General features: G+C 51.6%; 1 protein-coding gene across 1 annotated transcript; it reads right to left on the bottom strand.

The window, feature by feature from the left end:
* Positions 1-8,289: 8,289 nt before the first annotated feature.
* LOC135441638 (olfactory receptor 14J1-like) lies at positions 8,290-9,054 on the bottom strand. The gene has a single exon (XM_064701194.1). It carries the CDS (start codon positions 9,052-9,054, stop codon positions 8,290-8,292), a length of 765 nt encoding a protein of 254 aa, XP_064557264.1.
* Between the last annotated feature and the right edge of the window lie 2,478 nt (positions 9,055-11,532).

Here is an 11,532-nt window from a genome sequence, read left to right on the forward strand (position 1 = left end):
GGCTGTTAAAGGGTGAGTGGGTTTTACTGACCACCCCTTGGCTCTCCAGCTCTCGAATCATCTTGTGGATGGGGATCACGGCATCTCGATTCGTCCGGTACTGCCTGCGGTGCACTGTTGAGGTGGCAATTGGCACTCGCTGCTCCTCTACCTTCAAGAGTCCTACTGCAGATGGGTTCTCTGATAGTCCAGACAAGGTATTCAATTGTTTAATACCCTCTATCTCCACTGCAGCTATTCCAAAAGTCCACCTGAATCCCTTAGGATCTTTGTAGTAGCCATTCCGGAGGAAGTCTATGCCCAAAATACACGGAGCCTCTGGACCAGTCACAATCGGATGTTCCTGCCACTCCTTCCCAGTCAAGCTCACCTCAGCTTCCAACAAAGTCAACTGTTGTGATCCCCCCGTCACTCCAGCAATGGAAACAGGTTCTGTCCCCACGTGTTCCGATGGCATTAAGGTACATTGTGATCCAGTGTCAACCAATGCTTCATAGTCTTGTGGCTCTGATGTGCCAGGCCATCTGATCCACACCTTCCAAAAAACCCGGTTCTCCCGTGCCTCTTCCTGGCTGGAGGCAGGGCCCCTCTAAGCCAGATTGTCCTTCTTTCCTTGGGCATATGCCTTGGAAGTTCCTTCAAGGGGATCGGACATGTCATCGTCATCGTCATACTTAACATCTCGGCTACGAGCGACCGGAGCTGCTATCTTTTTGGTGATACTTTCTCTTTTCTTCAAATCACGCACCCGTTGTGCCAAAGCAGCGGTGGGTTTTCCATCCCATCTCCTCATGTCTTCTCCAGACTCACGCAGGAAAAACCATAACTCAGCCCGTGGGATGTACCTTCTCTCCCCATCAAAGGAGCGCCGGCGTTGGACACCAGGGCTTCTAATTTGTACGGCTGAGATTTGAATAAGGTCCTCCTTAATCTCTTCCCGGAGTTTCTTATGATTCTCCTCTATTTTGTCCTCTAGTTTCTGCAGTCGGGTTTCCACTGCTGCAATTCTGGCATGAGTTGGGCCATGCACAGCATCTGCGTACGCTCGAAGCTTCTTTGCCATATCGAGCACAGTCTCATATGTATCATCCCGCTTCATTATTGCTAGGGCAGAAGCGTATTCAGGTGGCCCAAGTCGCACAAGTTTCCTCCACATTACCGGAGTGCATGGTACCAGGTCCGGATTCCTAGTTGTTGTGTCATCTGAGAAAATGAGCTCTGCCACCGCCATCTCTCTCAGGCGTTGGATCCCCTGTTCTATGGTCTTCCACCGTGTCTGCTGCATATAGAGATCATCCGTACACAGGTACCGTTCTGCTACGCTTCTTAGGACCCGTTCCCAGAGGCTGTGAGGGTTAGCCCCCCTCATCACACCTTGATCGATGGCAGGATCATGTGACAGGGATCCCAAATGCCTCACTTCAGTACCATCCAAAATCGTAACCTCCCCTGCAGCATCCCAAAGGCGGACTAACCAACTAATTATAGATTCGTCAGGTTGTCGGCTGTAATCCTTTCTTAGGCCTCTGAGGTCCTTCAGAGAAAAGGAGTCAATATTGGCTCCAGATTCTGTGCCCCTTGATGTGGCCTCTGATTTTGGTGAGGGTCCTTCTTCTGCATCATCGTCATCATCCTCCACCTTCCGATCGGTCTTGCCTTTACACTTTTCACCTCTTGTATTAGCTGCAACAGCCATGGTTTGGGGCCTATTGTCTGATTCAGCTGCTAGCCTGGAGCCTGGGAGCTGCAGCCTGGGTCACTGGGATAGTAACTAACTTATCTCCCTGTTCCCTTTCTGCTATCTGCTGCTCCACAGTATCTAGCAGAGTACGGTAAACAAACGCCAAGGCCCAGCTCACTGCAGTAATCCTTTCTTCCTTAGTATTACCATGGCACTTCTCCCTCAAATACTTTGCCACCTCGACTGGATTCTGAATTTGATCAGATGGAAAGTCCCAGTCTATAGGATCAGAAAATTCCTTTAAAGTCTAGCCCATATCCTCCCATTTCCCACTCCAGTCAAGATTTTTCCTGCTTTGTTTTACTCCTGAATCAGGAGTCTCTCTCTCTAACCCCTCTAGAAATCTCAGCTTTCATTTTATATACACTCCAGACAGTATAGACAAGGCTTAATAAATTAAATGCCAGAAAGATGGTTTCTTTCAAACTCAGGGGAAAGTCAGTATTTTCCAATAGAGATGTCAACAATTTGTAGGAGAAGAAGGAAGACAAAGGCTGAAAAGCCCCTTCCTCTTCTTCTCCCCAAACAAACTGAGTACACAGCCATGACAACAATCCATACATTCCTGAAATAAAGTCCAGCACTGTTATCCGACACATCATCACACATAAGGCCAGCACAATGATTATTCTGGTTAGTGCCTCCCGCTTACAAAAGCTACTTATTAGGGACAACATCAGAGCTATTTTGGGGTAAGGAAATAACCCTAGGGACCACAAAGGTATTAAAACTTCAAAAGCCCCTAGGGACCAGAAAACCGGCAAGCTTCCACTCCAAATGACATTATGAATCACCAATATGCCCACAAAACAACCAAAACCAAAATATTATTGTTATAGGTTTTTTTTCCACTCTTTTTGGCCTCCGAATTTCCCGGCCAACGCACCAAAAAGTATACTGTCCTGGTTTAGGACAAATTAGGGGAAAATCTCCAAAAGGGAGCCCCTCAAAACATAACAAACCTCCAACCACCCCTCCCCCAACACCGGGTTCGGGAAGGAATTCCTCGGAGGAGCAAAGTGGAAAACAAAACCTATTTATTTACAAGTAACAAAAAGAACACACCCCAACACAAGAAAAGAAAAGGGACCAGACTGTGTTGTGAGGGCGCCGAGCTTCTGTCGCAGGCTTCGGGTGTCCTGGAGCTCTCAGGCCAGGTCCGGAGCCGGTCCAGTATCTTCAGGGGAGGGTAAGAAAGAGAGAACAAAAGAAAAGGGAAAAAAGAAAAAAAAAACCAGCGCAAAAAAAAGCAGAAAGCAAGCAAGCAAGCAAGCAAGCAAGCAAGCTACTAGCCAAGCCAAGCAGCCAAAGCCAAAAGCCAAAAGTGCCTGGGCACACCCCCCCCCCCCCCCCTCTTCCCCATCCGGCCACAGCAAGACGGCCGGGGGGGGGGGGGGGGGGGGAGGCACAGCTGCCAGACACAACACACGATATTGGGATAAAGGCTGAAGGCTGTCACCCCACGACAATGATAAAAATGATGACAAAAGGATTTTAAATAGGACTGATTCGCATCAAGCAGCAGAAATCAATAGCCACACTGGTCAATGAATTAATGAAGGGAACTGTGTTACTTGGAATCAATGACCAATAAATTTTTTTGCTTGCTAAAACAGCATAGATTTTAAAAAATAAATAATAAAATTTGGTAATACAAATATAGAATAATACTATTGTAAATAAATTAGAACAAATAATTATAATTTATTAATTAATTACCTTTTTTACAGGAAAATGCATAAATTTTTTATGCTTTGGGATGTCATTCTGTAAGACACGGTCCAAAGATCCCTCATTTCCCTCAAGACCACAGTGAAGGACAGAGATTTAAACCCTCCCCAAGGACTGAGATGAGACCCTTAAAATTCTAACCCGGGGTGCTGGCCTGACTGGAGCGGGATGTCTGCCACAGGAAGTGGGAGGTTTGCCAAAGGAACCAGTCCTGAAACAACGGGCCCCTCTCACTGCTGGCACCGGTTTGTGCTGTTCAGGACTGGACTGTCTGTTCCTGTTCCCAATGGATTTATTCTCCACTGTGCCCTCCATGTGCCGTCCTGCTCCCCTCCTGGCAGTAGATTATAAAAGACCTCTGAGTTAACCAAAGACTTTGAGATTCTCCCCGACATGTCGTGACGGATCTATTGGTCAGACCACAAGGACTTCATCTCTCTTTTGGTAGCTATTTCCCCCGACCCAACCCTCCTTTCTCTCTCTCTCTGTCCTTTATCTCCTTTCTAATCCTTCTGTTACATTTGCTGTGGGCACTCAATAACAGGTGCATTTGTTTTGATTAATACGGAAATTCTCCTGCTGTGTGTCTTTAGGTATTGGAAAATAAGGAAAATAAAGTGCACATAGTTCATAGTATAAAATGTAGACACCAGCCCTGGGATGGGGGGTGTGCTTCTGTCTGACCTCTGTCAGGCCAGAGAAAAAATGTTATAGATAAGAAACATTAAACAACCTTGGAAACCAGAGCCGAAGAATTCAGACTGCTTCTTCGAAACACCAGGCTGGGAAAAAAGGATTCTCAGGGTCATCCCTGACTGCAGGCAACCCGAGATTGGCCTTCTGGGCTGTCTGGGTCAACCTTAGAGTAAATCTGGAAGTTTTGCTTCAGCCTATTAAGCCATGGTGCTCGGGTCTCGTCTTTTTCCTGGGTGCCATCAAACGCTAACCTGGTATTACTCCCTCTAGGGATTGATTCTTTTATCCCTCTGCTCATCAGGGACCTGTAATCTCTCATGTTCCTTCTCCCCCTTTCTTGATTAGGGTCCCAGTCAGGCTCCACTAAAGGCATTGTTTGGTCACCTGGGGGCCTGGGCTGGTTTTCTTGCTCCCAAATTTTCATTCCTTCAGTTCTTATTAATTGAGTCTCTTCTGGGGAAAATAGGATGTTAAAGATGGAGTTCAATTCTCCCCATGTATAAATATTAGGGCCTAAAAATGGATCAATTTGATTTGCTATTCCTACTAGTTCTTCCACTAAATTTCACAATTCTATCTAAAAGTTTCTAACTTCGGATGCAGTCAAGGGACCGTTTACAAATCCAATCTCACTGGCCACCCCGCCCATGGGAACTTCTATGAGGGGGAACAATATTTCCACTTTAGCCACTTTGGACCGGGTGTTACAACATCAGCTGTGGAGGCTGACTGGGTAACTTCACTCTTGGGCATGAGATTCTGAGATGTTGTTTGGCTTCTCATTTGTGGTGGGGAGGCAGAGCAGGAACTTGCTGGTGAATAAGGGGTGCATGAGATGGCAGAGGTAAGGGGACAGTAGTGAATGGTAAAGAGAATAAGGAGAGGGTGGAGGGGAAGGTGATGGAGGTATAACTGGGTTAGGAGGTGGTAAAGGAATGACAGCTGGGAGAGGAGGAGGAATTGGGTCCACAGCAAGAGGAACTGGAGGAAGGATTTGAGCTACTGCAAGGGTAGAGAAGGAGGTAAGGGGAGTCCCAGTTTTTGTCAGCCTTCCCAGCCTCTCCTTCTTTTATTTTCCTAGCTTGCTTTCCCTCTTTTAATTTATAGCGTCTTGTATTTTCCTCCTCTGAGGTGTACTTTAGTCAACAGGTTACATTCTGAATGTGATGGGCCTTTTGCAAGAACTTGGGGAAAGAAAAGAAGGTGCATCATCTTTGGACAGAGAGGCAGGTAACTCAGGAAATGTTTAAGGATGTTGTTAGGTCATGCAGAAAAAAAATTAGAGAGGTGAAAGCTAAAGGCTAAACCAGGCCACTTCTGTGAAGGAGAATAAAAAGGTTTCTAAAAATACATCAATGGCAAAAGGAGGTACAAAGCCAGTCTTTTGTCATTATTGCGGGAGATATGGTTACCAAATATGAGGGAAAGGCTGAGGTACTTAACTCCTTCTTTGCCTCAGTTTTCAAGAATAAGTGAAGTTGTCCTCAGGACAAGTGTTCTCCTGAGCGGGTAGTTCAGCACAGGGAGCAGAACAGCCCCCTGTAATCCAGGAGGAAGCAGCTGGGGACCTGCTGAGCCACTCAGATGCTCACAGGTGTCTCTGGGAGCAGATGGGATCCATCCCAGGGGGATGAGGGAGCTGGTGGATGAGCTCCCCAAGCTGCTCTCCATCATCATCTACCATCAGTGCTGGCTCAGCAGGGAGGTGCCAGAGGACTGGAGGTGCCAATGTGAGCCCATCCCCAAGAAGGGCTGGAAGGAGGAGCTGGGCAACTCCAGGCCTGTCAGCCTGACCTGGGTGCCCGGCAAGGTGATGGAACAGATCACCTTGAGTGCCATCCCAGGGCACCCACAGGATGGCCGAGGGATCAGAGCCAGCCAGCGTGGATTTCAGTGTCTGCATTGATGATCTGCATGAGGGGATGGAGTCCAGCATCAGCAAATTTACAGATGACACCAAGCTGGGTGTGAGTGTGGATGTGCTGGAGGGTAGGAGGGCTCTGCACAGGGCCCTGGATAGGGTGGATCCAGGGCCCAAATCCAACAAGCTGAGGTTGAACAAGACCAAGTGCTGGGTCCTGCACTTTGCCCCAACAACCCCTGCAGTGCTACAGACTGGGGACAGAGTGGCTGGACAGCAGCCAGGCAGAAAGGGACCTGGGGCATTGATGGACAGCAGGCTGGACATGAGGCAGCAGTGTGCCCAGGTGGGCAAGAAGGCCAATGGCTCCTGGCCTGGATCAGGAATGGCCAGCAGGAGCAGGGCAGTGATTCTTGCCCTGCACTCAGCACTGGTGAGGCCACACCTCGAGTGCTGTGTCCAGTTCTGGGCCCCCAACTTAGGAAGGCCATGGAGGGGCTGGAGCATGTCCAGAGAAGGGCAACAAGGCTGGGGAGGGGTCTGGAACACAAGTCCTGTGAGGAGAGGCTGAGGGAGCTGGGGTTGTTTATCCTGGAGAAGAGGAGGCTCAGGGAGACAAGGTGGTGTCAGGACACAGGTTGGACTTGATCTCCAAGGTCTTTCCCAACCTTTCTTATTTTGTGACTCTCTGGAACCACCCTTGGAGCCCTTGCAGGAGGAGCCCTGGGCCTCCTCTTCAGCAGCTCCAGCAGCCCAGGTCCCTCAGCTTGTCCTGCCAGCCCCAAAGCCCATCCTGTCAGTCCTGCAGAGCCTCTGCAGCCCCTCCTCACTGCCCAGAACAGGGACCTCCAGAGCCCGACACAGCAGCGCAAATGTGCCCCCCTGGGGTGCCTCTGGCAAGGGAGCAGCACCAGGCACTGCAGGAGCCTGCAGACAATTCCTGCAGCACTTGTAGGATGATCCTGCGCCCAAGGGACGTTCCCATGGTGCCAAGCCAGGAACTGCAATGGGGGGTGGGGCCAGAGAGGAACGGGCAAACAGGGATGGGCTGTTTGCAGGGGAGGAGAAAGGGATGGAAGAAATCTGGTTCGGGAAATAAAGCAAAGGTGAAGCCAAGGAAATGCTCAGGGCAGTTTGGGGGTGGCTGCCAGGCAGCCCTGACTCTGGGAACAGCGTATGCAGTGGGGCAGGAAACCCCCAGCTGATGGGAACAAACTTTCTGGCTGGCTGCAGAGGCCACGACAAACCTGAGTGGTTTCCCTGGTGTCCCCCATCCCTTGCTGGCCGCAGGGGCTGATGGCATTTGTGCTCCCTCAGGTTCGTGTCCCCACGGCAACAGCATGGGGGTGCTCCCCCTGCTCTGTGCAATGCAAACAGGGGCTCCCGAGCCAGTGCTGCCGTGTCTGGGCCTGCAAGGATGGGGCACCTGTGTGAGCTGGGGAAGAGGCCAGGGCTGCAGAGGGGGGATGTTGTTGGCAGCTCCATGAGGACGCTCTGGGACGCTGCCCTGGGCTGTGCAGCACACTGGGGATGGATCAGCCCCTGCTCTGCTGCTCCTTCCCGTCTGCCCCAGGGCCCTTGCAGAGCCCCAGCCATGCTGTTTGCCCTCAGCCTGCCCACGGCCAACCTGGGGCTGCTCACGGGGCTTTTCTGTGATGAGCATTGGCCTGGGCGTGTTCTTGAGAGAGCCTGGGCAAGGAGCCTGGAGCCCCCAGGCCCTGGGCTGAGGCATCAGCGCTGCCCCAGCAGTGCCCATGGCCTGTCCCTGCTGCAGCCCCGGCACTGCCACCCCCAGGGCTGTGCCCGGCCCCGAGAGCACTCAGGCCCTGCAGCAACACCAGGGCCACCAGGGCAGCGGGGCAGGGCCAGAGCAGCAGCACTGGCAACACCAAGTGCTGCTGCTGCTGCTGGGCAGAGCTGCTGGGCCAGCACTGATCTGCCCCAGCTCTGCACACAGACATTGCTGCTGCAGCTCCAGAGAAGGAACAAAAGGGCCATCTCTGGTGAAAATTCTGCTTGGAAGTCCTTAAGGCACTTAAACCCACCAAGAGCATAGGAACTCATACATGCTCAGCCTGAACAGTCTGTGGGTCACAGTGAAGGTGTGGAGGAAAAAAATGAGATATATCAAGATTTTTGGCTTTCCTTTAGGAAAAATATTATAAAAGGAAAGCAACAGAAAAGAACGTCCAAATGAAACCAACAATAAGTATCAAAGATGACTTTTAATATAAGTGACTTGCAAAAAATGGCCAGCAGTTTAATGTTTCTTTAATTGTCCAGTAATGAGTCTCCACACTGCAGCCTTGAGCTCCTGGTTCCTCAGGCTGTAGATGAGGGGGTTCAGGGCTGGAGGCACCACCGAGTACAGAACTGACAGGGCCAGATCCAGGGATGGGGAGGAGATGGAGGGAGGCTTCAGGTAGGAAAATGCTGCAGTGCTGAAGAACAGGGAGACCACGGCCAGGTGAGGGAGGCAGGTGGAAAAGGTTTTGTGCCGTCCCTGCTCAGAGGGGATCCTCAGTACAGCCCTGAAGATCTGCACATAGGAGAAAACAATGAACAAAAAAAATCCGGAAAATAAACAAATACTAATAGCAAGAAGCCCAAGTTCCCTGAGGTAGGATTTGGAGCAGGAGAGCTTGAGGATCTGGGGAACTTCACAGAAGAACTGGCCCAGGGCATTGCCATGGCACAGGGGCAGGGAAAATGTATTGGCTGTATTCAGCAGAGCATTGAGAAAGGCACTGGCCCAGGCAGCTGCTGCCATGTGGGCACAAGCTCTGCTGCCCAGGAGGGTCCCGTAGTGCAGGGGTTTGCAGATGGACACGTAGCGGTCGTAGCACATGATGGTCCGGAGAGCAAACTCTGATGAAATGAAAAAGGCAAACATAAACACCTGTGCAGTGCATCCTGAGTAGGAGATGTTCCTGGTGTCCCAGAGGGAATTATGCATGGCTTTGGGGACAATGGTGCAGATGGAGCCCAGGTCGCTGAGGGCCAGGTTGAGCAGGAAGAAGAACATGGGCGTGTGCAGGTGGTGGCCTCAGGCTACGGCGCTGATAATGAGGCCGTTGCCCAGGAGGGAATCCAGGGAGATGCCCAGCAAGAGGCAGAAGTGCAGGAGCTGCAGCTGCCGCGTGTCTGCCAGTGCCAGCAGGAGGAAGTGCCTGATGGAGCTGCTGTTGGAACATTTCTTCACTCTGGACATGTTTGACTCTTGAAAGAAGACATTAACAAGATCTTTGAGTCAATTCTATGAGTTAAAATAAAGAATTATCTCAAAACTACATCTCCACCTGTGGGGGAACTTCACTGAACATTTTTATTCTTGAGCCTGAGTTTGTGCTCCCTGAGTTACTGCCTCGTCTTCAGCATTGCTTTCATCCTGAACTCTGGGGCAGCCCACAGGGGAAACAGGGCTCCCTGTGTCCCAGGACAGTCAGATCTGCTGCTCCCCCCACAGGTGCCCTTTGCCTATTACACCTCCTTCTAGTTCAGTTTTTAAAGATTCCAATTTTAAAGTCAGTTTCCCTAAGCCTGTCTCTCTTTCCCAGAGCAGCTGGACAGGAATGGATACCAAGTATTGGACTGGATCTCTGCGACCTGGAGTTGTGCCTATTGGGATCTGTTTCTCTCTATCCAAGCCATATCCCTGTCAGTGCTGCCAGAGCCCAGCCCAGCCCTGGGGGCCCAGCTCTGCCCTGCAGACCCCTCCCAGCACAGGGCACTGCCCAGGGGCATCTCCCTGGCAGCAGAGTCTTAAGGGCAGGCCAGACAAACAGAGATGCTGCAAGCCAAGGTGCTGCTGCTGCTGTCTGTAGGGAGAGGAGGCTGAGGAGGCACTTTCTGAGGGAGATCTGAGGCCCATCTGCTGATGCCCAGGCTGACAGTGCAGGAGTGTCAGTGACACAGCCAAAGCTGACAGCCCCTTTCCCTTCCCTTTGGGAGAAAGCTGAGAGCAGCCCTGGCCATGCAGCACCATCTCCAAAGCAGGAGGAATCTGCCCTGATGGGGGTGGCTCCTTCCACCTCCAACTTCTCCCCTGCCGCGTCCATGGGGAGCTGCCAGGCAGGCTGAGAGCTGCCCCTGGCAGGTGGCACATGGCCTGGGCTGGCCAAGAGCCCTGAGGGCTGCAGGAGCTGCTCTGCAGGACATCCCTGGGCAGCCCTGGCTGCAGTCCCAGCTTCAGCCCCTGCAGCCGTCCCTGGCAGCAGGAGCCGTCCTGCCCTGTCCCTCAGATGGTGCCCAGGGCAGCCCCGCTCTGCAGCACATCCTCCCCCTCCTGCTCCTGTGTCACAGAGAAACTGGGAGAGTCCTCCTGACACATCCCCCAGGCTGTGGGGTGTGCTGGCTTCAGGATATCCCTCCAGGAGCACAGGGGACATTGCCCTGCACCCACACACTCACCATGCACAGGGCTGTGAAGACCTTTCCCCAAGTGACGTCTCAGCTCAATGTCTTCCCAATCCTGATTGCCTTCAGCCTGTCTCTGCCTGGCTCCTGTCACCTCAGTGCCTGCAGGCAGAGCCCTCAGCCCTGCAGGGCTGGGAGAGGAGCTGGTTCTGCGAAGAGCTGTTCCTTTAAAGCTCAGCAGCACAGACACAGCACAAGGACTTTAATGAGCCTCTTGGGACTTTGGGGTTGTTCAAATCACACTCAGTCCCTAAGAGGGTGTTCAGAAAACTTCTCAAGAACTCATAATTAAATTGAAACTCTGAACTTTCCTGAAGTTTTAATGGGTTCCACTGAGGGACACAACTGAGAAAGTGTCCCTAGGTTCCAGTTAGAGCAGAACACTGGAGGCAGTGATGACAGCTGGGGACAAACAAGGCCAAGGTGTCTCTGGTGCTGAGCAAAGCTGGATGTGTTTTAGGAATGCCAAGGGCCAAGGCCTGAGCCCCAGCCCCTGGCCAGGCAGATGCTGTCCCTCTCTCCTTGCTCAGGGCTCTTGCCAGGATGGGCACTGGCATGTGGGGATGTGCAATGGCAAGGGCAGGAGCATGGGGCGGCCCCTGCCAGGCTGCTGAGCAGGGACAAGGAGGCAATGAGGCCCCAGGCCTGCAAGGGTCACTTGTCTCCTGCTCCTGCCTCAGGCCCAGGCCCAGCAGCCATGGCCAAAGTGCTGCCCAGGTTGGCTCTGGCAGGGCTGTCTTGCAGCTGCTGCACATGCCTGTGCCCTGTGCAGCCCAGGCTGTGCTACGCTGTCCCTGCCCTGCGCCTCTGTCCCTGCAGGCTCTGGGGAAGATCTTCCCCTGTACCTTTTGGACACATACCTTGGCATATTGGAATGTTGTCCACATGTATGGCTACTGAACACCAAAACATAAATACTCATCCCTTTTTCTTGAAAATATAGAATCATTAGTCCCTATATTATCCTTCTGTGTTTTTCATTATAATGAAACTGACCTTTCTGAATAGAAGGGTGTGCTTCTTTGTGTATAATATCTAATATAAAGATAAAAATATTTAGGAATCATTTAAGGCATTGGCATTCATG

This window comes from Zonotrichia leucophrys, unplaced genomic scaffold (genome assembly GCF_028769735.1).
Source record: "Zonotrichia leucophrys gambelii isolate GWCS_2022_RI unplaced genomic scaffold, RI_Zleu_2.0 Scaffold_390_47797, whole genome shotgun sequence".
Taxonomy (NCBI): Eukaryota; Metazoa; Chordata; class Aves; order Passeriformes; family Passerellidae; genus Zonotrichia; species Zonotrichia leucophrys.